The sequence below is a fragment of the Perca flavescens genome, chromosome 1, assembly GCF_004354835.1.
Source record: "Perca flavescens isolate YP-PL-M2 chromosome 1, PFLA_1.0, whole genome shotgun sequence".
NCBI classification, from domain to species: Eukaryota; Metazoa; Chordata; class Actinopteri; order Perciformes; family Percidae; genus Perca; species Perca flavescens.
The window spans coordinates 24,191,040-24,218,529 of NC_041331.1; the positions used below are offsets into that span (position 1 = coordinate 24,191,040).

General features: G+C 38.3%; 1 protein-coding gene across 1 annotated transcript in view; it reads left to right on the top strand.

Annotated features, from left to right (window-relative positions):
* Positions 1-24,065, top strand: part of cpne7 (copine VII) — a gene marked incomplete at its 5' end in the record, with an annotated part of 27,252 nt that extends 3,187 nt beyond the window's left edge. Inside the window, 14 exons of the mRNA XM_028573041.1 lie at positions 1,114-1,296; positions 1,525-1,599; positions 3,289-3,363; positions 7,570-7,653; positions 7,741-7,830; positions 8,006-8,104; positions 8,299-8,385; positions 8,710-8,769; positions 9,414-9,547; positions 15,355-15,409; positions 18,934-18,985; positions 20,943-21,076; positions 21,973-22,209; positions 23,913-24,065. Coding sequence (XP_028428842.1) covers positions 1,114-1,296; positions 1,525-1,599; positions 3,289-3,363; positions 7,570-7,653; positions 7,741-7,830; positions 8,006-8,104; positions 8,299-8,385; positions 8,710-8,769; positions 9,414-9,547; positions 15,355-15,409; positions 18,934-18,985; positions 20,943-21,076; positions 21,973-22,209; positions 23,913-24,065 — 1,518 coding nt within the window. The remainder of the gene's footprint in view (positions 1-1,113; positions 1,297-1,524; positions 1,600-3,288; positions 3,364-7,569; positions 7,654-7,740; positions 7,831-8,005; positions 8,105-8,298; positions 8,386-8,709; positions 8,770-9,413; positions 9,548-15,354; positions 15,410-18,933; positions 18,986-20,942; positions 21,077-21,972; positions 22,210-23,912) is intronic.
* Positions 24,066-27,490: the final 3,425 nt, after the last annotated feature.

Consider the following 27,490-nt stretch of genomic DNA (forward strand, 5'->3'; position numbering starts at 1 on the left):
AAGAGAGTGATGGTGCTTCCATACATAGTTTCACCTGCACCATTAGATGGAAGGTCACTGCAAAGCAATACAAAGTTATTCTGAGTCATCACTTTAATTCTATGATGAAGTATTTCTGTCCTGATGGGAGTGGTCTCTTTTAATGATGCTAATGCCCCCTTTTAAAAGGAACTAGGGGTTGAATGATTCAATAGGTATGAAAATGATATAAATCAAGCTTTGTAGCCTTCAGTGTCTCCAGATCTCAACCCAACTGAACAACTGTGTGAGTTTTATATCATCTCCAGATTATGCCTTTTTATTGATGGATTTGTTCTCTTCTGTGTTTTCTTTTTTAAATTGAGGTCATAAAAATATGCATTAAACATAAACATAACAACAGCAGGCTATAACATGAACATTCTGAGTATGCAGATTGTTGCTGCATGTATATCATTATTAAATGCGGAAATAAATAACCTCCATAGACTTAAATATCATATTCAATGATAATTTTTCCTTGTGACAAATTGGCCAGCATAGAAATGTTTGTGGAGCTGTGTGAAAGCTAAATCATGAACAGATGGGGCCTCAGAGAGCTCAGCTTTTCCTTGTCAGGCAATGAAAGACAAGCATGGACGTTTTCTGTACGCTGAGATTAAATGTCCGAGTTCTCCAATCTTCCCTCACATCATCCTCTTGATGGAACAAAATAACATTTGGCCTTCTGTAGACACTTTTTCCTCAAATTAAGTAGGAAGATAGAAGTTATGTTTTCCATTCCTTCCAATCCAAATCTTGCTGGAAAACTATATAAATTACAATCTGCAAAAGTGCTATCACTCCATAAGGTCTATTTGCTTTTATCACACACACATATTAAAAATGAGTGAATTAAAAAAAGCAATATTACAATGTTTTTTTAAAGATCATTTTTTGGGCATTTTAGGCCTTATTTGACAGGGCAGCTGAAGACATGAAAGGGGAGAGAGAGGGGGAATGACATGCAGCAAAGGGCCGCGGGTCATAGTCGAGGAGTAAAGCTCTATATATGGGCACCCGCTCTTCCAACTGAGCTATCTGGGTGCCCAATATTACAATGTTTAAACATATTAAGTGTGTGTTCCCTCTCAGCTGGACAGGACAGAAGTGATCAAGAGCAACTTGCACCCGGTCTTTGCCAAGGTGTTCTCACTGGACTACTACTTTGAGGAGGTTCAGAAGCTGCGATTTGAAGTCTATGACATCCACGGCACTCACAGCATCGGGACCCGCGATGATGACTTTCTGGGTGGGGTGGAGTGCACTCTTGGCCAGGTAGGCAGATGCCACTATCTGACTTACACGTTTTATTGACTTGTATTATTTAGTTTTGTGCCATACAAACTCTGATTTATCTGCCATAAAAAATCTAAAACATGTTGGAGGTAAATGTTTGTATTGAATGTACCTGACGCTGGTGTTGATGACTCAGATCCCTGTTCTCTGCTCTTTACTGCTAAGAAAGGTTCAAGGCCAACAATGTGTTTATCTTGCTCTTTGCAGATTGTGGCCCAAAAGAAGATGTTGAAGCCTTTGTTGCTGAAGTATGGGAAATATGCCGGCAAATCCACCATCACGGTAGTTTCTAACATTTTGCTTATGACCTGCTCTAGTGAAATTAAATGGTCTAGATAGCTGGATATCAAGAAAGTGGAAGTTAATAGCGAATGGCCGGTGAGCGCTGAGAGAAATAATGGATGGCAAATTGATAGGTAAAAAGGATTTCTGTATTCTTTAAAACAAATTTCAATCAGCTTAAATCCTGCAGCTCTATTTTTTTGGACTTTTTTCAAATATTTCTCAAAGATAAAGTTTAAGACACCACAATCACAGAATGGCTTTATATTTCTGCTTTGCGTTGCTGTTTTTGTGTGTGTTGGTAGTTGTTAAGAGAGCATACATCCTCCCTTAGCACTTTCTATATGCTAGTGTCCATTTTTGGTGCCATGGGGCTCTGTTCCTGCTATACATGCCAAATCACGCAGGGAAGCAAGAGGAAATGATGCATACGATGATGTATAAGAAATCATGTGTCAGATGTGGAAGAGAAGAGCTGATGGTTCATTAACCACCATCTTATAGTTAATAAGCCAGTGGTGGTAGTATAATATAAAAAAAGGACGAGCTAGATCGTGCAGTCTTCCACTCTATCTTGTTTGGGAATACACAAGAGAGGCAGGATGTGGACATGATAACAGGACCTGCACCCAATACAAGTGCTCTTCAATAAATGCAAACTGTGCAATGGCAGCACTATTATCGATAGTACTGGATTGGATCCCTGTGCTGAGGGTTAGGACAAAAGACAAACTCATCATTTAATTCCTTGCCAGAGTTTGACTTTATTGAAACCAGAGCAACAGCAAAGACCTTTTGAAGGTCTTCAGGATATCTGTGAGATTTATACAAGGGGATTTTTCCTCCATTTCATCTAAGCAAATATAGAGATCTATAGCATCTGTTTTGCCTGCAATATAGAAAGTGTATATGTTTTTGCATTTTTTTTTAACATACAGTAGGCTACCTTTGAAGTTATTTTGCTGAATATTCTAGACAGTAATTTTTATTATTTTGCAATAATAAACATTTACATAAAGCAAGCATATTGTCTGCTCCCATGTTGATAAGAGCATAAAAAAAACTTTTGGCCCAGCAGCAGAGGGTGCTCGGTGATTCTTTTTAACACAGGTATAAACAAACAAACAGAGCAGCCATTTGGTAATGTTAGAGAGCTTTTACAAAACTTTACTGTTGCACTGTACTGTATCTGGTAACTTTTACATCCATAAAAAGTTGAAAGTTCACGTTGAGACAATAACCTATAACAGCAGGGGCCCATTAGTTTACAGCTAATGGGGCTCTCTACTCTTTAGTTTTAATGTCCTGCAGTCCTATGTTAAGTAAAAGCCACTTCACTTTGTTACCACAGTGCAACTGCTACTACAGTAAAAGTTACTTTTAGCAATAGAAAGGGAAAAGGTGTCTAAAAACTCACATAAAAACTCAAGTAAAGCAGCTTGTTTTAAATACTGGCAGATAATACCTTCACCTTAATATTCTAGAGGCTTACTCTTACTCTGCAACCAAGTGTCATTTACCAAAAAAATATATTTCTAGTGTTGAGTTTCAATTTCAGCCACAACAGTGACTTTTATGAGCTTTTTTCTTTCTTTTCTGAAATGTAGATTATGCGGTAGGGATTTCATTCAATGAAGTAATGAAGCCCATAAGCACAAATTGTAACTGACAAATCGTATGTCCTCTCAGGTGCACGCTGAGGAAATTTCTGGCAACAACGGGTATGTGGAGCTCTCCTTCTGTGCCAAGAAGCTTGATGATAAGGTGAGCAGAGCACACAGTTTTGATGGAAATAACACGGTTCATATTTAATTAGTTATGGTTTTGTAGCAATAGACAGGGATAGTAGTAAAATGATAATCATGATGCTGTACCTCAGAATGTATTCACACTGCACCACTGGCCTTAAAGGGATTCACATTTAAAGTATTATTTTTAAATCATTATATAATTTAATGTTACAGGGAGAGAGAAAAATTATAATAACACTTGAGATCACATCTTTGCAGTGACATTATGCTCTAACATACACAACATACATACGTACAATACTAATTTGGCAGCTTACGAGTGCACAAAGCACATGATATTGAATGTGTAATTTGTTTTTACTGTTCTTTTTGAATTCATATGGTTTTACTTTAACTATGGATATCACTGACTTGAACTGCTACTGCTCTCACACTGTCAAACTTTGCTGAAGGTATATTTCAATCAAAAAGACAGCAGGAGTTTGCAACCAATTACAACTCTGATGATCTAAAGTCGCTCCATGTTCTTAGGAGCGAGCCTTAGGATGCCACACTCAGAGGCTTCCCTTGATTCCCAGATGTATTGGGAGAAATTGCAGTTTTCAGTTTCCTGCTACTCTGACAGTAAAATTGAACCTGACCCTTATACGAGGGAAATAAAAATAATAAATAAAGGGCATTTTTCCCAGCATGTGATATTTGCTTCATATTTCCAGTGTGCTACTGGCAGTATTGAGTTTCTGCCTGGAGAAAAAGACTTTCTTGCTTTTGCTAACCTGACGTGATTACAGCTGTGGGTACATCACTGTAGAGCAATGGTGTGTGTAGCTCGTTTGAAACAGAGTTTGGTGCTTCATGTCAAATATCTAACAGCACTGATGTAAAAAATGATAGACACTGACTTTGTTTACATGCACGGACAAAGTCATTCGGGTTAGAAAAACAGCCCTTCTGTAGAAAAACATTGGTCAGAATAAACTAAGAAAAGCTGCATGCAGGGTTACAATTTCCTTTATTCTAAGCAAACTATTTACTTACCTGTCAAATTAGAATGGGATAGGATAAGTGCTGAAACTTACTGTCAACATGTAACGTGTGTGTGGAGGCTTTGAAGTTGTTTAAAAGGCAACAGGATTCTTGATTCATTGATCCATTGTTAATATAAAAAAATGGAATAGTGTGGCTTTAATTGGTTACTTCCTGTAAACAAAGATATTGAAAGCAAATGGTGAATGTCAACAGCTCCTGTCATACCACAAACCTGTTCAACAATTTTAGGATTTAAATTCCTATAACTATTAGAGTTTATCAGCAATCAGGTGTATTATATGCTCATTTTCCTAACAATGCAAATTAGCTGCCACTAATCTGGCAGGTCGGTGTTGGGTGTAGCAATTTATCCTACAGCTGATGACTGAAGCAGCTAACTGTTTCTAATTAGCTGCTTGTCAGCTGTATCACCTCAACGTGCTGTAGGTATTGAAGGATCACAGTGTAGATGTAGATGAACAAGAGGATTAGTGATGAGAAATCATTGATATCCCAGCCCAGGATTGAATTTTGACAGATGTGTCCATGCCGCTGATGCCACTGGCTAGTGGTTGCTATGACAACAAAGAGAGGATGCTACAGCTCTTTTTGCTCCTGTCCCTCAGGAGATGTATCTGGCTAATGTGGTGGGAAATGCCACATTAACTGTCTCATTTGGTGTACACACAGCCCCCGTATCCCCTCTCCAACTGTCAGAGTCTCTCACACACACACACACACACACACGCAGCAGCGGCGCGTGTGTATAGGCAGACTAGGCAACGGCCTAGCTCCACAATTCTTCTTTATTGATAATGGCCAGCCACGACAGTGGCACTTTAAGGTGGAAAAATGTGGGCTTTTAAAAAGTGTCAGCTGTTTTCTTTGGCCCTCATTTTGTCACCTCTTGTAGTCCATTGGTGAGGAATTGGTGAATTGGTGGGGGTGCAAAAGATAAGAGGTAGCTTAAAAGTCCAGTCCAGGCACAGAGAAGTTGATAGAGACTAATAGTGGTCATCTAACAAGGGCGGGTGAGGTCTGGCAGGGGCAGATGAGGTAAAAAGTTTGATGGTAGCAGGCAGAAATGATTTCCTGTAGTGTTCCTTTAAGCAGCAGGGTTGAATGAGTATATCAGGTCAAAGGAATTGATTTCCCCAGGGCTTTAAGTTGTAAACCTGGTAATGATATGTGCCTTGCTGCGCACTTGTGTGTATGTGTGTGGCAGTGTGTTTTACGCATGAGTTTTTTTTTTTATATAGGGCTAAAGATTTAGATGAGTTGAAATATGAATATTTTGAAAATAGCTGTGATATCATGACTGCTGTAAAGGGGTTTAAACCTATTGGATTTATTATCCTGCAGACCTCTTGTTGACGTTGTTGTCATTCACGCACACACACACACACACACACACACACACACACACACACACACACACACACACACACACACACACACACACACACACACACACACACATTCACACACATTTAAATGCTTTTATTTGGATCTAAAAGGCATCGCAAGAAAACATACAAGATCCAAATACTGTGGGAAGAGTCTTTGACAAGGTGACAGGTCTACATGGCTCACATACTTTTACAGGTCTTTCCATTTATAATACTCAACACATTAAGGATAAACAAAGCATCTTCGTCTCCATATTTGCATGCTCCCTATGATGGCTGAAACAGAGTAAAAAGAGAAAAAGTCTTTTTGCCTTCTTTTTTTGCAGCCCCCCTAGCTGCATCCCCCTGACCACATTCTTATGGACATGGCCTAAGCTTCCAAATATCAGAGTTATTAGTTTACAGTTGTATCCAAGTTGGTGAATGAGATCTACCAGTGGTTGATATTTCAATAGTTTGGAATAGAAGCAAATGTCCATATACAGATCAAAACAGCAGCCTACCTCAAAGATATATACAGATTTCTTAGCCTCATTTACAATTGTAAATTGTGAGTGTTTGGAATGTTTTTGAAGTAGTCACTGTCAGATGTGTTATGATGGAACCAGTTGAATTTTACAGTGCTGTGCTTGTAGATCTTGCTATCATGTCCATAGTTTATCTTTTGCAAGTCCACACACACACACACACACACACACACACACACACACACACACACACACCAATGATTTATTTTTCTCGCTGAAGAATCAATTGACCTAAATAATCAATGTTGCTCTGCTCTCAGGCGCCTGTACTTGAGACTCAGAGGATTTTTTAGGCTACTGTAAATATCCTTAAAAAGGATGCAAAATCTTACATGTTTTCAATTTAGCTGGTACTAACACTGATGATGTAAATGGACACAGCCACTGTTGAATTACTGTTACTCAAATGGATGATATAAATGGAAAAATAACATCCCAATGCTGGGCCATTTCAGATGCATTTTGCATATCAGAAGTAATAGTAGTACAAAAGAAAGTTTATGTTCTTTACTAGTGAGTTTCAAATATTGGTTGAAGAAATCAATAAAGATATTTTAAAACTGCAAAGAAGGCTGTATTGGAGGAAACAGCAAGTCATTAGTGCTAAAAGGTCAGTGATTGAATGAAAAAAATTTAATAACTAGGGAATAGCATAAGTCAGAAGCTTGTAAAATATTCTCAAACTCTCCTCTAAGACCAAAAAAACAAACTATTTTTCTAAAACTTAATGATGTCTTCTCCAAAAGAGCCACCACGCTGTGCTGTAAATTTGATACTTGCTTCTCCCTGACCTTTAATCACAGAGACAATTACCTCTGCAATCAGCTATGATAAATCAGTGTCAACAGATATTTGTATAAATTACAATTTCCTTTCATATAAACCATCCAAAAAAACCAACAAGATACATATCGAAATAACCCAAACTGATTTTGCCTGTGTGAAGTTCATCACAGCCTCATGGTAAATATCATCTGAGTCATTAGCTTCAATACTGTGAATCAAATGAAATCAAACCTCTAGTGTTAAATGTGATGTTGTATGTGGGTCATTTGTTCTCATTTGTCTCTCGTTAAATAGATCTGGATCTCAATGAGACTTCCTGACTTTTCCTTATTTTATTTCAAGCAATTTCAGAAAGAAATTTGACCTGACAGTACCAGAAGAAATACTTAATCAAACTTTATCGTTTTCCCTTTGGATTAATTGTTACAATAAGAGTCAGTAGTTTTGATATTCTGTTTTCCCCTGCAGGATCTCTTCAGCAAGTCAGACCCATTTTTGGAAATATACCGAATCAATGACGATGAAACTGAACAGCTTGTGCACAGAACTGAGGTAAATTCATCATGTTCCCTCTTCAGTTTAAGCAACAGCTGTTTTATGCCACTCTGCTTCATAGGTAATATGCTCCTACTCCAACAGGTGATTAAAAACAACCTTAATCCTGTGTGGGAGCCCTTTAAAGTGTCTCTCATATCCCTGTGCAGCTGTGATGAGGAGCGGAAGCTCAAGGTAAGGGATCTTTAGCAACTAAGTCCACATCAGTAAAAACGATAGGGGTCAGAAACTATACAAACAGTACTTAACGAGAATACAATAAACACATTTCCTGATGAGTTGAGGGATGAATGAACAACCAAACCAACAGAGAGAAAGTATAAAACATTGTTGTCCGTGTGTTCCACAGTGCCTAGTGTGGGATTATGACTCCAGGGGGAAACACGACTTCATTGGCGAGTTCTACGCCACTTTCAGGGAAATGCAGAAAATTGCCAGTGGAAATAAGGTCAGTGAGTGGAGAGGCTGAGCACAGCGAAGAAGAGACAGCCGTGTAACCATTTCATCCAATTCCAATATGCCTCTCATTTTACTCTGAAACGCTAAAATCCATCCCAGATGGAACAAATGTCATGGTGCTGAAGATATATCGGCAAGGTTCAAAATGCTCCTGTTCTTTGTTTTCAATGTACTTTGTTTAAGGTGACGTGGGATTGTGTGAATCCCAAGTACAAACAGAAGAAAAGGAACTATAAAAATTCAGGAGTTGTTATCCTCAGTGACCTTAAGGTAGGAATCACTTGAACCAATCAGTGTTTTATTTTATATTATGAAATAGGAATAAAAGGAACTGGTCCAAGGAGCTTTTAGTTGTATGAAACAGTATAAATGAATTGTAGTAATAGACCCTTGTTTGCATGTATTCACTGTACATGGGAGCAGTCTTGTTTAGTTTCTCTCACTGTATTACAGAAAAATGAGAAAATGGCACAGATGCTGGGCCTTTTTTGTTCCCGCTGCTTTAAGACGATATAGCACAATTTTTACCCTTTACAGTCAACAGATTTGTTGGGTTAATTCTGTTTTAATGACCAGATGCTTTTTTTTTTGCAGCTACACAGAGTGTACTCCTTCTTAGATTACATCATGGGAGGATGCCAGATTCACTTTACGGTAAATTAAACAGCGACACTTCACTGTCATTGAGTTTTTAAATGCACATGGCTCTGGTTGCATGAATGACCTAATTCTGTCAAATTCTCCGTATGTTACTTCATGTTTAAGATCATATAGCTAACAGACTTGGGTTTGGCTTTGCTCTGGTGGCCCATTAGCATGCAAAAAAAAAAGTTACATTACATGCTTATAAAGATATGTTTTATCCTTGAAACATCCCCTGATAGTGTTTTGGTCTGTGTACACAGTTTTCTTGTAGGCAGCTTCGTGGAATACATTCAAAGCTTCAACTCTTGCCCTTTGGTCTGCCCTCTGTGGTGCTACCTCTCACTCTCTAGCTGGATTACTGAAGCAGTGAATATTAATTATGAGGATTGCTGTGGTAGATGCAGTTCCTCATGTTGAAATAGCTGGCTGCTGTGTATGGGAGCTGGAGCTGTTTCCATCTACTGTATGTGGGTGTAAAAAGAGCAAGTTCTTACCTCTGATCAGATAATTTATACTGCCATTATGCTTATTTCAGGCTTGCTCACGCAGAATTGTTTGTAATATCTTCAGCAGCCAAATAAAAAGTAAAGTAGCAAAAGAAAAACTTAATTGATTCTGTCATATTGTTCATGCTGCACACATCTTTCTACCAGGTTGCCATTGACTTCACAGCCTCCAATGGAGACCCAAGGAACAGCTGCTCTTTGCACTACATCAACCCTTACCAGCCCAACGAGTACCTGAAGGCTCTGATAGCAGTGGGGGAGATCTGTCAAGACTATGACAGGTTTGTTAGTCTTTTGTTTCTCAGTAAAGGCTCTGGTGCCTACAGGGTTTGTCCGGGTCTCCTGTTGTAAAATAGAGCTGCAGAGCGTCCCTTCTATGCCATTTCGATGTGCTCTCTCACACTGAAATGAGCCACCCCATCTGAACCACAGCAAAAGGATTGGAATGGAAAACATTAAGAACTAGGAACAGAATGGCAGATAATCCTGCAAGGTATTCATTTTTGCTCACTAGTTCTGTTGACCACCAGCACAAATACAGTCTTGTTTATTGTCCACATCATGTTTACATTGGTTAATGTATTTTAATCTGTGTTAAACCCAGGGAGAAGTGATGCATGATAAACTGTTATCCAACTATCCATTATTTTCCAGCTTTTAACAATCTGTCAGAAAGATTACATTTTGACCTTTATAGATTTTTGGCATAGATATTTAAGCAATTTGTGAATTTATTTCTTATTCATTCTTGCATAACAGTTTACAGAAAAAATAAAATAACACCACATCTCTCACATAGTGTTCCTTATTTTAGCAAATAACACAATGAAATAAACCAAAGTGAAAATACTCGTTTTGATGATAGATGCCTGTTACCTTAATCTGTTTTACAAATACCTTTAAATTTGTATGTCCTTTCCTTTTCATTTTTATAGGTTACTATCAGTCAATGGTTACTATTGAGAAAACTGTTATTATGATCAAATCGTCAACACCCTTGTGTAATATAACTTCAGTTTCTTGCTACAGAGAGAAAGAGCACAGACTCCCTGCCCACACCCATGATCCACTCAGACCTAAATTGCAAATTGGTCCAGTTTGTGTGTTTGCATGTCACAGGATATATCAAAAAACCTTGGCAGATTTCAATACAATTACAAACAGGAGGGCATGCTATCCCCTACAACTGCTGGTGCTCTTGGAGACGAAAATGAAAACAGAAAATCCAAGGTACTCAAGTGGATGGTTAAGAATAAACAAAGAAATAAAAAGTGGCTAGAATTGTCAAGTGGCCACGAGGTTAAGATACATAGATAGCCGTTACATCACTTTAAAGTAGACAAAATGTCCACAACATCTTCTCGATCCTCTTTGATGCCTATTCTTGTGCACCAGGCTACTGACTACATAATCCTATATAATCCTATTGTACTGGTTAGATCACATATAATCTCGCAATGCCAGACCTTCGCTGCAGAGGAGGGTCTGGCTAGTCCACACAACATTTCGGGATAGGATAGTCGTCTTGGGCACCTCTGCAAAATAGCCTTGGGAAGGAACTTGTTTTGGTGTAACACATGCTCGTTCAAAAGTTGTTTTAGTCGTGCAACAGAAAACTCAGATTGGACAGATAGTATAGCTAGCTGTCTGGATTTACCCTGCAGAGGAGGAGCAGTTAACCATAGTCCTCATAAATCGACCGGAGTTTAGAATGCTAAAATATAGAAAGCAGAAGGTGATGGACATCCTGTAGATCTTACGACGGCATTGGAGCAATCCCCTAAATGAATCATCATCGATATAGACTAGATCACATATGGTCAAAGTACATCATGTGTATAAAATACATTTGGAGACAGAAAGAGAAAACTAATGGTTCTAGTTTAGGAAGCACTTTGATAAAGCATGCCCACACACAAGCTTGTGCCTCTGCTATTTGTAAGGACAATGCTAACTGATTTGCATGTACTTCACAGCTATGCTCACTGTGGTGGCTGCAGGGGCTTTCTCCTGTGGATAACTCAGTGGTACAGTTGCAGCATTGTTGCAGCTACTGGTCCCCTTTCTTAGCTTGCAGAGGCTCATTATCCCAAACTACAGACGAACACATAGGACATAACACCAGGATAGCAGGCACTTCAGAAAGAAGTGGGAGTTATTATGGCTGGTGAAATAACAGCATGGTGTATAATCAGATGTAAAGACAGAGGAGGTGCAGCAGGAAGCCTGTTTGAGGAATCATTAAAGACACTGACGCTATTTGAACAAAGTTACAGTTTCATGTGAGAATTCTTGTTTCTGTATATGTAAATACTGGCTGATAGTTATCCGTGAAATTGTGACATTGTCTAATTGAAATGTGCAAAAAAAAAACTATTAGTTATTGCAGGCAAGCTTGCAGGTACTTGCTAATTATGGGAATTATTTATAGTATCATATGTGTCAGAGAAAGACCTTCTCATCTGTATAAACTAAACCAGATAAGGATTAACACTCTGACTCCTGATTTATGCAGATCCTCCTATTAAATAGCAGGGGCGCACTGTCTGGCTAATTATAGTATCCAGGAGATAGCACTGGAGACACTGAAAACCTGCCCCAAAATTAGCAGCTCATCCTTGTAGCTGTATCATTTCCATGTTTACATATACACAAGAGATTCACACATGCAAACATGCATTTGGGCGAACAGTGACGGCAAGTGTAGGCAGCCCTTCCCTCTTAAGTTGGAATTGTTATTGAGGTGTAAAACGTGGGCAAGCAAACCTTTTAGCCTTTAGTGAAAATAGGTGATGTGGGATTTTAGAGTCCTTGCAGAGGAGTGCATTACAGAGCTGGAGTGACTAGCTTTTGTCTGTGTGGGCAGAGGCTCGTTTACCTTGCTGAGAGGGCTATTATACCAAGCACATCTCCCCGTGTCTCCTCACGTGTGCTGACAAAGTAAGAAAACCAGGACCACCATGAACTTCACAGCAAAAAAATCATATGATGAAAATGACTTATAAGTAGACATCTCTGCCCTCTTGTCTGGGCTGAAGGTACGGCGTCATATCACACCAGGAAAGATAGAGTTTGGTAATCTTTTAAAACAGTCAATTGCGCATAAAAATCAATTCATTAAGGCTCCAAGGGCATATTTATAAAAGTATGGAAAGAGTCTAGAGGTCGAGATAATGAGTGCTGTACAATACATCTCAGGATAGAATTGGCTAAGCATGAATAACTCATTTACCATTAGAATATTATTTTCATTGAAATTCTTTCTCTATATCGGTATTGTTGGTAAAACAACGTAATACCTAACACATTTGTTTTTCCTATTATTTTGCATCTATACAACATACTCCACTGTGTTTGAAAGGTCACAGCAGTGGGAGTAAGGCCTGTATTTAGTGGAACATAATTATTTAGATGAAAATGGATTTAAAAAAGCGAGTTGAAATAAACATATACATGTTGATTGTGAGTTTCAAGCAAAGCAGAGCGAATTTGAATGCTATCAGTTGCTATCAGTTGCAGGACCTGGACACTGAAATCTATTCATTTGTTTGGCACATTATTGCTGGAGTGTGTTATATCTGGATACAGTACAACACATTAGCCAGGGCATGTGGAGAGGTTGCATTACAGAGAATAAAAAGTTGGACTCATTCACAGTTTTTTTTTCTTGGAACAGAGGCTAATGATGGTAACCAAATATGTGCTCAAATGGCCAATGCACCATATTCAGTGATGTCTTCTTAACTAAGCCCACAGTCTGTTGCTATTACCATTTGCAGCTACTGTAAAATAAATAATACTGCAAGGTTCTGTGTAAAGACACAAATTATCCTTTTTCTCCTCCAAATTCCTTATGGATAATTATGTTTTGGTGTGTTACTAGTGCTGCTGCTGCAACAACAGCAAGTGCCAGTGCTACTAATTATTGTAGTAAAACAATTACAACTTAAAGTAAAGTTGCTTCTGTCAATAGTTTATAGTTAAGAGTTTATTGCTCGAGGCGGCCTCTAGCTCAGCCAGTAAGAGCGTTCACCCCATGTTGAGTCCTGCAGCGGCATGGGTTTGAGTCCAACCCGCTACCCTTTCTGCGTGTCATCCTCCATCTCTCCCCCCCTTTCCGGTCTATCCACTGTCAATAAAGGGAAAAGCCCCCCAAAAAAAGAGTTTATTGCTCACTCTGGCTCATCATTTTGCCAATGTTTATTTAAAGGTCCAATGTGTAAGACTTTCTCCCATCTAGCGTTGAGATCATATATTGCAATCAACTCTCTCGCACCATGCAGTTCAAAGTACGTATTACAGCTACGGTAGCCTTCACACTTCAAAAAGCCGGTCTCTTGCTATTTTCAATATCCTTTTTCTTTTTCTGGGTGAAGAAGAAGACTCCTGTTCCTGAAATTTGGATTTTGAATACATATGGTCCTCCATGTTTCCTTCTTCAAACTTGCCGGGGCCAGGAAGCTACGATACCCATTAGCAGCATTAGCAGCACTAGTGAGTTTATCATGTGACAGCGAAAACGCGAAAGGCGGAGCAGTATGTCCTGTATGTCCCTTACCAGCTAACGTATTTCAAGATGGCGCATGAATATGGAGCATCTACCCCAGTTCATGCGAATGCAAATGTAAAATTTCAAGCCAAAAGGAATACTTGGAATTGATGGTGGTGGTAAATATTCATGAAAAAGGACAAGTTTGTGAACGGGCAACACAGATTTTGATAATGAACAACTAAACACGTTACACACTGGACCTTTAAGTCCACGCCCATCAGAGTTAATTAAACACTTCTGATAGCTCTAGAAAAACAGCCTCAAAGCCATATTAGATCTATGAGTGGACAAACAACTCTCCAATCAACACTTGTCAACACACCAAATAAATCAACACTTATCAACAGTTTTTTGCTATGTACCCTTTGATGCACCCACACTATGTCCAGAGGAAATGTATTACACATCACATCATTTTATGATTCTGTCGAGTGGGAGATGTTATTTGTGATTGCACTGGGGTGGAGAATTTGGGTTATTTTATCAGTCACAAAGGCATGTTTACTAAATGTTCTGATAAGGGAGGAAGCCATTGGAGAAAGCTGTCTGTAGACAAACATTCACTGATGTGACTGAAAATATGCTGTGACAGCTCTGCTGCTTATCCTAAATACCACAAATTCTAGATACATACTGTAGGCCCAATGTGTTATCTATGTATTTATTATATATAAGGTCCTTTAACTATATGGTATCAAAGGGGTACTCCCTTAATTTGTTATGACACTTCCATAAAGTTAGGGGACTTACAAGAGACAGTATAAATAAAAGAGAATGGTCGAAAACAGTATACTACATGTCCCATAATGCAAATCTTTTGTTAGATCTTTCTTGCCTGGTAAAAGCTCACGCCTTTCAAAAAAGAAGAGATAAAAGAAGTACTGCAATAATTGCAAAGAAGACTAGAAGAACAAAGAGAGCTGATAAAAAAGTGCTGTTCTGATTTGATTACCATTAGGCACTCTAAAAAAATGTAAATGCTGTAAATGGCCTTTTGTGGTGCATTTTATTTTTGGATGCAGTATAACATTGATTGAATGCTAGAGAAAAATGTTCCACACAGCCACTGTAGGCCATTCAACCATCAAGTGCAATTGTTGAGCCTCACTGTCTAGTGGATCTACATGCAGAATATTGCCTTTGTATACCTCAAGCATTACATTTGTCGTTGTCGACAACTTACTTTTAGTGTAAATAGTGCAAATAGGGAGTGGTTTCAGACACAGCCTTTGTCTTGTTATTAATAAAAAACCTGTGTATGCTATCCTTTAGCGCAATATAGCAAAGCCTCTTACAGTAATATCTGCCCATCTAAATAGTACGATGAAAAATGGAGAGGATAAAAACTGAAAAGCTCTTTGAACAGGTGCCTGCAGGGAGATTTCAAATTGCAATTCAAGCTTTTAAGATTTATGAAATGCAAACAAGCAGGGGGGGTTTGTTGTGGAAACGTGAATTGATGGATAAGCCATCAATATTTTTCAGATCACTGCAGTAACTGTAATATATGACTGGTTAATTTGCTTATTGTTTCAGTGACAAAAGATTTTCAGCTTTGGGCTTCGGTGCCAGAATCCCTCCAAATTATGAGGTGAGTATGTTTTTCCGTATCTCTGCTCTCCCTGTTTTTCGCTCATTCTAAACCTCCCTTTTTCTATTCTGTTCCATGACACTGGCCTTCCCTTCACACAAACAATATTATGCATACTATATATTCACATGCTCTTATGGAAACCTGGTATTTTCCACTACCCTGGGACTTAACGTTAGGCATCGGATTTCCATGACCTGTTGTATGACACACTTTTCAAATTTCACATTTAAAACAAATTAGGGATTTTATTGTTATTCACAACTCCATGTGTTAAAATAGCAACTTGTCTTGAGAAAACAACATGTTCTGATAAAAGCCCTGTAGTGTTGATGCCAAGTTGACATAATAATTCATGAGTGTGAGAGTGTTTGTTCAAGCAAATTAGACTTTGAGATCCCAAAGCCTTCGGTGATTCTGAATAAACCTGACATGTGACACACACACACGCATGCACGCACGCACGCATGCACGCACGCACGCATGCACGCACGCACGCACGCACGCACGCACGCACGCACGCACGCACACACACACAGTTGAATCGCTATGCTGTTTGCTAATTTATCAGATCAGAACGGCCTATGTTTAACGTAAGATTGTACTGCTCTTTGTGCCGATGTGAAACATTCATAATTATAATTTCAGTCATTCCAAGATTTGTGGCTCAGTAAATACAATCTATAAATTTCTGAATATACCATAACAGTGACTACCCTGCTGGAGTCAAATTTATTTTACTTTGTGGTTGGTGGTGCAGGTGAATGCTAATTAAGTCATTAGACTAATCATGAATTGCATCTATTAGTTATAGGCTACACTTGTGTAGCATGACAAGCCAGACCCACATCAAGATGTTGGGTCTGGGAACTCACCATTGACAGGGCTCAATCCGAGGGGCGGGATAAACAGTTGTCTTTCAAATTCTCTCTGCACGCAATAGGATAGCGCTACAACCAGGCAGAGCAACTAACAAGGTAGCGAAGCTAGTTGATAGATTAAACTTTTGCCGTATCTGGTTGGCAAAACTCAGAATACATCTTCCTTTTTTAAGAATGATTCTTTGTTCTTTTCTCAAAGAAAAGCTTAACTCAAAGTCTTCCAGAAGACCGCTGTTCCCAGCAGCAGCAGCCATAAGCCCGCCCACCAACTCTATACACGATGTGATTGGCCTGACTAGACTTTGGTTTTTCCAGCTCGCAAGTCCACAGAGAGTGCCTAGACCCCCCTGGCTGCAAATTAAATTTGCTGCCGCGAGGGTGCATCTAGATTTCTAGGCTAACACCTGTGTGCAGGTTTGATAGATCTGGGCTATTTCTCAGTATGTGCTCTCTTGTATTCTTCTTAATTATGCATTGTGCATACTAAGTGTGATTTGAAAACATATACATATTAAAAAAGGATCCAAGATGTTTATCTGTCAGCCAATGATACAGCAGATAGTGAGTTGTGTGATATAATGGGAAGCTTCACATTTCTATGATTATGTGTTTTCTATATTTAAAGTCTCTATGAAAAGTTGCACCCTTAAAAGCTCAAGTTTAGAAGAGAAAATCTCTTCCCATCAGGTACTCAGGGGTTTAACGTGTTTGGTTTAGTTAAAACGGACTCTGGTGTGTTTGCCTGTGTAGTGCCATTTGTTTGTTGCTGGCGTGAAAACTGACGCAGACTTCACAACCTCATTAGGACACCTCCTTTCAGGCGGTCTCGGTCCAGTTGTTGACTTCCAAGCAGACTCTGTTGCGGTTCGTTGGTGGTCTGAAAGTAAATGAGGAAGCAAACCACAAGATTTTATGATAATAGATAAGTAATTTTAGCATTCATTTTAAAGCTAAACTATATACATGGCTGATTGCAAACTGTTCAGGAAGGGATGTATATAGGTATGCAAATCATTTGGTCAAAAGCAATTAAAACTGCAGCGTGTTGTGCTTGTGTCCTACTCTGTGTATTTTGGCAGTATTCATAACATGCGGTTTGCAGGCAAATTATACTATTATTGCTCTTAATCAGTTATTTCTTTGTGAGCTCTTTGTGACAACAGAGAACATAATTAAACATAAGAAGCATTTAGGTTAAAGCCACTCTGAACACGAACTGGACCAGAACTGAAAGGCAACATAAATTTTTCTCCTAGTCCAGACCAAATGAATACTCAAAAACTCAGTTAATCTGCTTCATTGGGACTGTGTGAGCGTGGTTTGATCATATTTGATTGCCAGTGCCCCGCCAACATGAGTAAATATCCCACAACTGTGATCAGATCTAGATTTCAATGTTGCCTAATCCTGATTTGTGCTCTGAAGCATGTGACATCATCTTTTTCCAGGATCCCTTTCCTCTTCAAACCAGTAAGAAAAGTACAGACAAAAACACTAATACAGAAATCTCTCAATTAAAACAAAACGGACTTCCAACTTTGGCAGAACATTTTGTGTTTGCTCCTTTGCTCATAGTAAGAAAACAGACAATAGGTTTTCAGTGCCTTTAAAAGGAGTGTTGTTTTTGCACAGATGCTATCCACAAAAAAAAACAGTATGTACTTGGGAAAACAGGCAAAGCTAATAAATAAGATTGTAATATTGTCTGTCATACAGTAGCAGGGAAAGCACAGGTGTAACTAATAAAATTACCAATGCTTAATGATGCTCCGTGTCCTTAAGCCATGCCAGTGAACCAGCCTTCACAATACCAGAGCCTCTCAACTGAAACACCTAAATAGAATTGTTAATGTTACGAGTTACACCTGTGTGCTTCCATGTCAAAAGGTCTGCCATGAAACAGGCCTGTTAAATGAGTTAAAAAACAAGATCCCCTCCATTGCAGTGGCCCAATGCAAAAAAAATAAATGATTACTTTATCTGGGCTCTTGATATCTACCCATACAGTGACTAAATACAGGCTGTTAATCACATTAAAGACAAAAATGACTTAAAAGAAAGTAGCCATCTGGAGAGGAGTCAGTTGTCACCGATCTGGCTGACAGTTGGTGCTTGTGGAAAAAATGGTTTCTTGTGAGAGGAGGTATCAAGAAGTGGATTTCATATTGCCAATTACACAGCTTTGAGAAAAACAAAATAAATCTGACGTTTGGATGGCAAAAATAGACCAGATCAAAAAAGAGGGGTTGCAAACTCTTTCAGAAACCAGATTTTAAGCATATAGTGCATGCTATATGCTCATTACAGCATAGTGTGATGAAGTAGGGTATTAATACAAGCAAACCCTTCAGAATATAGTAAACACAGATCAGTATACACATGACATAACCAAGTCTCATTGGGAAACACCCCTGAAAAAGTGAGGTACTCTTAACCAATGGTTGAAATAGAAATTCTTTTATTTAAAATTCAATTTTGATTTTATTAGCCTAAATTACATGCAAATACCAGAAGAAGAAAAAAGTCCAGGCTTTCAGAGATTCCAAACATGACAGCCATTTTTGATACGACATGGGGGCAGAGCACAAAGCCTCCTTGAACACCAAATTAGTGTTTTACAATTTTCTCTTTTTCCATCCATAGGTGTCTCATGATTTTGCCATCAATTTCAACCCAGAGGATGATGAATGTGAAGGTAAGGAACAGCTTTGTACACCAGTTTCCCTGAAAAGTGCACCTCTATGCTGATGATACTAGAGTTTGCATCTTTAATCTGACAACACAGCTGCTAAACTATCAGTATTACTCAGCAGGTCCCTTAGCACATATTTCAGATAAATAAATACATGACAGATCATTTTCATACAGTCCAAAAGTAAAGAAAAAACAACTCCTCTGTACCGATTTTTGTCAGCATTTCTGTGTGCATCTTTTCTATAATAATAATAATAATAATAATAATAATAACTTTATTTGTATAGAACCTTTAAAAAATTTTGTTTAAAAAAGTGCTTTGACAGAGGAAACAAAAAGACATTCAAACCAATACACACACACACATCATTGTAATAGTGAAAATAGAACACTTTAAAGGACAAAATAAATGACAACTCAATAAACCAAATTAAATTAATTAATAATAATAGGGTAAAAAGACAATGAAAAAGATGATAAAAAACTGGAATCACATAAAAGCAAGTCTATAAAATATGTTTTAAGAAGTGATTTAAAAGAAGTCACTGATTCAGCAAGCCTTATCTCTGGGAAAGTCATTCCAAAGCTGAGGTCCCCTAATGGAGAATGCATTATTATTAGCCTCGATTTTGGAATGGTTAGAAGGGCCCCACCCGAGGATCTAAGGCTGCTAACAGGCTCGTATGGGGTCAGCATTTCTAGGATGTAATTGGGACTAGACCCTGACAAGCTTATGATCAATAATATCTTAAAATCCATTTTTAAACGGCCACGGAACCAAAGAAGTGAAGCTAGGATAGGAGTAGTTTTGCTTTGCCAGACCCTCCTCCAAAGCGCGCTGAAGGAGGAGGCTGCAAAATAGTTGTGCGAGATAGTTGTGCGAGAGAAAACTCAGATTGGACAGATAGTCAACCAACCGAGAGAAAACTCAGATTGGACAGATAGTCAACCAACCGTTCCAATTTACCATGCAAAGATCTGAGGAGCAGTCAACAACAGTCCTCGTAAATCCACCGGAGTTTAAAATTCCAACACAAAGAAAATGGAAGGAAACGTAAAATACATGCATCTGGCAGAATTTCCTGCAGCACCGGAGCAATCCCAGAAGTGGAAGGTGAAGGATATAGACTAGGATAGGAGTGATGTGATGTCGTCTGTTAAAACCGGTGAGAAGCCTTGCTGCTAATTTCTGGGCCAGCTGGAGGCAGGATTTATGGTTCATGCCAGTTAGAAGAGAATTGTAGTAGTCTATAGACGGGAAAATATGAGGGCATGAACTAGTCTTTGACTCAGTTATGAGTCAGTCATAGTAGTGGTGGAAAAGTATTCAGATCTTTTGCTTAAGTTAAAGTAGCAATACTACAGTGTAAACATATTCAAGTAAAAGTACTGCATTTAAAATCGTACTTAAGTCAAAGTACAAAAGTATCAAAATATGCTTAAAGTACCAAAAGTAAAAATACTAATTTTGCAGAGTGACCCATTTCAGAATCATATATATATTGCTGGTTTATATTTTTTTATTAATAATCAAAATCTGCAAAGTAACTAAAGTTATCAAATAATGTAAAAACTACAACATTTGACATAGTGGAGTAGAAGTATGAAGTGGCATAAAATTGAAATACTCAAGTAAAGTACAAGTACCTAAAGATTTTACTTACATACAGTACTTGAGTAAATGTGCTTAGTTACATTCCACCACTGCTTTGTGGATTTCATAATTGATTGGTTGTTAAAATTCAAATGAACAAGCCAAAATCTAAAACTTTGCTTCTTTCAGAGGATTTAACTTTTCTAACTTGTGTTAGGCAGAAAACATATTAAGGTATATTGTATAATTCTCAAAACTGCAATAAATAATTAATCCGACTGTACCTTTTAATTTACAGTCGCTTGTTTAATGACAAGTGTAGATAACTGTTTCCCTCATTTTGCTCTGTGCTCTTTTTGATCAGAGATCCAAGGTGTGGTTGAGGCATACCAGAACTGCCTTCCCAAGATCCAATTGTATGGCCCAACCAATGTTTCTCCCATCATTAACAGGATAGCCAAGCTGACAGCAGGCGACGGCATCATTAAAGATGCTTCTGTGAGTGTCTCTTTATTAGAAATGTATGAATGTAATACAGACTTTGCTGTTGTACATCCCACTGAGTTCCTAGAATGAGTAGCCTCTGGTTCACCTCACTTTTTACAGTAATGATGCCGTATGGGGCAAAAGGAAGAAGGGACCCATTATACACCAAATTAGGAGTGAAGTCATACAGTGCCGTATTGTTGGTATATTTCTTACACATATTTCCATATCATTGACCCTTTTTTGTGTTAGAAATTACCTCATGCACTACTGTTAAAATGCAATGTAACACAAGTGGCTAATAGAGTAACTCTGCTCCTTGTCTTTCCTTGATATCCCCTTGGGAGAAAGAACACAAATCTTTTATATATTTAGCATCTGAAATTACCCAGCGACTGCACAAACATTGTGTTCTAAACTATTACACTCTTATAATTGCACTGACCTTTATGTAATTATTTACTCCTCAATGTTAGTCCTTCTTTTGATCAGTAAATGAGCTGCAGTAAACAATTAGAACTAACTACTAACCATGGGACCAATCAGGAATGATTACAGTATTCTGTGCAATGTTAATATTCTTTTAATTCTTGTATTTTCATGTTCAGTGGGCACATGATAAAAAATTATTTCAACGTCTCTGCTGTTTGAGATGTAGTTATGTCAAGTTATGTCTTTTGTTTTTAATATGCTTTTTATCTATTCTTGAACACCATGTTTTTTGTGTAACATTATTAAAAGTACCACACACATACACTTATCTACTCAGTGGAGGATCTAAAATGATACAAGACAGCATGAAAAGCCTACTTCAGACTACAACACACATGGAGAGGTGTTCTAGCGTATAACCACACATAATTGTTAAAATGGGTTAATAAACACTGAAAGCTCTTATCTTCTTCCAGCGATACCACATCCTGCTCATCCTCACAGATGGTGTAGTGACAGACATGGCAGACACACGCGAAGCTATTGTACGAGCGTCCTACCAGCCTCTCTCCATAATCATTGTTGGTGTGGGCAATGCAGACTTCACAGACATGCAGATTTTGGATGGAGATGATGGAGTCCTACGCTCACCGAAAGGCGAGCCAGTCCTCAGGGACATTGTGCAGTTCGTGCCCTTCAGAGACTTCAAAACGGTCAGTTTTTCTCTCCGTCTGTCAATCTGCACTTGTTGACTTTCAGCCTGAACCCCACTCCTTCTGACAGCTGTGCTAGTGATGCTCATGAACACTAAATTTTTTTTACATAACCACCCCCTCCTTTCTTATTCAAAAGAGCAGACAGGAAGCTTTTGCTTGCTTTGTACCACAGATTGACATCATGGACTGGAGAAAATCCAGAAATTTAGCAGCATTTTAGCTGTACAATTATGCTGTCTGTTGTTGACTAGATGTATAATGTTATAAACATGGAACATTTCCCAAAATGTGCGATATATACAGTAATATATATTTACTAGTGGTGTGCATCTCTCCCTTATAAGACGATCCGATACATATACATGGGCTACGAACGGTTCAGGGACAATACATATTCGATGTTGAATCAATTTGATGCGATTCAATGAGATATGATTAAATCTGATACAGTAGATACAGTTAATATTTGTTTAATGTTAACATTCATTCATTTAAATAAGCTAATTCTATAAAATGTTACTTTATGGCACGGGGAAAAAATGGAAGACAAACGTATCAATTCAGAACTACATGTCTTGTGTTTATTTATAGACACATACTGTACCGATTGTACTGTATGATTGTAGTCTACTGTTGTTACTGTTTTTACTGCGCTCGCAACTCTCGTTGTTACCTTATCGCGAGACGCCGTTGAGATTTGCGCGCAGAAACATGCACACACACTCGTCTCTTTCAACAGCATTGCACACACAGCATAAGCTTCGTTGGAATGACAGCAAAGCTTTAGTCAACCGATTCGTTGCAATGTAGAATCAGGCCATCGGCCGATTCCTGGTCCATTTAGCTTGATCCTGTAGTCCGTCCAGTATCAGTGTGCTCATATCTGTGATAATACAACCATATACCGATTTGTATCAGTGAATCTTGACACCCCTAATATTTCCTATATACAGACGGGTGGCAAATTAAAAAAAACTGAGTAAATGAGTGGAGAAACCTAATAAATGAAGACACTTTCATACAGGAAACAAGGTGATTAAAGGTGAGGGGACTAGTATGAAAATTATGTAAATCGTATGATCTTCACAGTCACCACATCTTAAACCAATTAAACATCTTTAGGAGATTTTGAACAGATGCATTGCACAATGATTCCCACCACCATCATCAGAACACCAAATGGAGGAATACGTGGTGTTCATCTCTCAGAGAATCTATGCAGTCTGAAAGCTGGTGGCCCTATATCTTCAGACACCTGTTGTTTTTTCCTTTAGGTTATCACCCAACTGTATAGTTAACCTGATATTATTCACCAAGAATTTGAGGAAACACTTACATTCAATATAATCAAAATCATGTGCAAAATTAACAATTGCACCCCCCCTTTTCACAAAGTGATGTGTCCAGACTTGTCATATAAATTGTTAGAAATCTAATGCGCAGGCCAGCATATGTGTAATGAATAATACCATCTAATGAGTTTTATGCTACTGAAAATTACTGTTACTCTCTAATACAATGTCTGACACTGACCTACCTCTTTTAATTTGTCTGAAACTAAGAAAGTAGTCCTTAAACACACCGGTATTTCACTGATCAGGAAAATAAATGTAAAAGCTTTACTGGAAAATGTTCTGTTTCTCAGATTAAAACAAAGTTGATATTTTGACAACTCCAGCTGTTCTCTGTCTCTATTGCAGGCTTCACCTGCAGCACTGGCCAAATGTGTTCTGGCGGAGGTGCCCAAGCAAGTAGTAGAGTACTACAGCCATAAGGCCATCTGCCCTATGAGTCCTATGAGGGACTTACTGACCCCCATCCTCAGCCCTGTTGCCACCACCCCAACAGAATAACCACCCATCCTGCCCGTGGGACCAAGCTTTGACCACAGCACCAGTTCAGCAGACTTAGTGGGAGAAAGAACGCATGCCTCGCGATTTTGGACTGAATGACTGAAGAGAATATCTTTCTAGATGTGTTGTTACTCATTTATTTCATTCTTCACACCTATCAAAGTGTTTACACAAGGACAGTACGACAGAGGCTGTGAGTTACATTTTTCTGCTCAGTGGACCCAGCGCTTCTCCCTGACTGTGCAAATCATGATCATCCAGCTGTGTCAGCATCATGAGTCCTGGGGGATTGTGTTGTTTTCCCCCCTAATTTTTATGCATGCAGGCCAATCCCTCATTGCTGATCCATCGATCGGATAAAGGCTTATTATTCCTCACTGCCCATGAAATTCAGCAGCTCAACTCTGTCTATTATGTTACTGTTTTCCTTATCTCTTATCTTTAGATCATTTTGAAGATGTAATGTGCATTACCATATGTCGCAATCAAAATTAGATTGCTCAACCTGAAAATACTGACAATACTTAATCCAGATGTTATAGATGAATCACAGGAAGTATAAATAAGGGATGCTGCATTCAGACCTAATATTACATTGACCTTGCCTCATAAGTCTGTCTGTCTGCAGATCACTATTTCAAATCAACCTACCGTGAACTGACATAGGAACGGACTAGTGGCAAATCATAAATTAGCTATAATCTATTGCTAAAATTCAAAGCGCTGTTCCAAAGGCCACCAGCCATTCTGTCTGCAACTGCATAAACGATGAATGACACCTCCCCTACCTAGCAAATACAAAAGTGTGTTTGACAGTTAGCAGGTGAAGGTTGCCAAATTAGTGTTTTGTGTAAAATAATTAGCTTATCCCTAAGTATTTTGGCCTTCTTAAAAACCAGGTGAGAAAACAGAAGCGGTGAAAAATCTTTGTTTAGTTCTGAAGTTTCACCCCTTCAGACCTGTTCAGTTTGTACATCTGTGAAACTGCAAGTGCCATAACTAGCAATGTGTGATATTTGCTTTAGCTTGGGCTCTTTGTATGCTTCTTTCAGTTACAACAGTGAGCTAATAAGTCACAGCAAGAAAATACAGTCAGCTCATCGGTTGGCAAGTTGAAGTATGTGTTTGGGTTGCTGTGCAGCAACAAAAGTTGCAAAGAGCAAACAAAGCCCAAATTACATTTTTCTCCATGAGAAGATGAGCGATCACACACTATTTTCATTCTTTTGTCAGGTGGCTATGGTATAAACTGTGAAAATCATGCTTAATGTAAGGCAAATACTTTCCTTTTGAATTGTTTGTTATTGTTGTCATCCCTAAACCAGCTGTCATGCATTCTTCATGTTTCTGCAGTGTGTTTCATTATTTTTTTCTGCTGCTTTTTATATGCAATATAGTTCTACTCAATGTTTTGTAAGGAATTTCACTGGTGAGCGCACAGTTAGATTCAATGAAAACACAGAGCCGATCACAGTGAGTGCTGTAAAACACACAGTCATGTTCATATAAACCAGCTCTGGAATGTGTTGTATCAGTTACATTTACATCTGAATATTACAAATCTGAAAAAGGTATAATTATTACCAGATTTCCTCAGTGGTCATTATCAAAGTTCTTACCATAAAATTAGTATTAAAGGTTTGCTCATCATTGCACATGTGCATCTCCAGAACAAACTGTTTTGTGAGTCTATTCTTTTTTATTTCCAAGAATCTCTTGCCTAAAGAATCATTATTTACTTAAGAGGCTGCATTTGTTTTTTCCTGTTCTATTGAGCTTTACCATATTTATCATATTCAAAAAGATAAAACCTTCACTTACCTTACCGGGGCTGTGTCAGATTTCCGTCGTAGTGTTTAGAATGCAGACTGTAACAAGTGAGCTGTCATGTTTTGGCCTCAGTATTTCCCAAAGGAACATATTAATGCTGCATCAGTTTCAGTAGCATTACAGCTGAAACTGACTGACGTGTTCCTATTGTGCTGTAAATACCATTTGGAATATCAGCATCTAACCAATCAAGAAAGGAGAGATGCTGTGTTCAAGTCACATGTTACATTACATTACATTTTCAAGGAGTAGGGAAAAAGTCAACTGAACAAGAAAGTAAAATATTTGAAAATACTTTTTCATTACTTATGCAAGGAACCTTGAAATGTTTCCTTAGCTTTATAAAGCAAATATTCCCAAAATACAGATGATTTTACCTCAAACATACACAGTGACTGGACAATTTATTTATCAAGCATCATTAAGAGCATAAATGAAGAATTTCTTTTTTTGAGGTTTGAATTAAATATAAATCCCACAAAGTCTCTCTCAGAGCTAAAGAAATTCTTTTCTGTAGTGGATCATTTTCTTGCCCTTCCCTTGGTGTTAGATTGCATATGCAAACTAATATTCAAGCGTGTTAAAGAAGTACAATGAGGACCTTTTAGATCCAAAGAAAGATCCCCTAAAAGCAGAACATGTTGTGAATAAAGCTAAATAATTGTTTCCCATAATAAAAGCCTGACTGAAAAGCATCAGCGTAGTTCACCATACAGTAAAAACCCTGATACTGTTTTGTTTGGCCTGACAGTTGATTGCTGCCTCTTCTAGTAATGACTCTATACTTGGTATATTTGCTTAGTGTTTTTACATTTATCTTATATGGTGTATCTGTGCTCTGAATGACTCTGAATGGTGACTAATTCACCTAGCCTAAAGCCATTTAATGCATTGGAAGAATATGTAGTCTTTACAGCTACTTTAACATACACATATCCAGCCACATGCATTAATCTGACTTTGATTTGTCCTCTAGAGCTTCACCAGCCCTCACCAGATACAGACTATTGGCTTCTCATGAATGCACCTAAAGACAGCTATAGCTATGTTGTTGGCTGCTCTCTGAACTCCTTTGAAGATCACAACAACTGAGGATTCTTCTGTCACTGTGGATCACAGGATGAGGCAGATTGATTTAGCAGGTTGAGATATGGAGCCATACTCGGTATATAGAATGCAAATGAGGCTGGAGGACTTTCTTAGTCTCCCGACTGAAGTTATACGTGGCCTTACAGGTCTCTTGGTTCACAAAAGATTTACAAAACAAAAAACATGACCAAAAAGTTGCCATTCTTAAATGGTAATGTGACTACCATCATAAAAAAACTAAAGCATATATCTATGACACCAGCTTTGTGCTTTCCCACAAACCTTTAGTGGCTACCTATTCTGACTAAATAAGGCAGGAGGTGCAGAAATCAGCCAATATTACTGTTCCTTAAGGGCAAACCAGCTCACATGTTAATATCTTAAAGGCATCAGCACTTCTTTTCCCTTATTACCTGTAACACCTTATTGCTACTTTGCCTCAGGTTATGAGCTGCACCACCTCAATTGGTTCATTACCCTGTACTCTTAACATTTTTATGAGATTT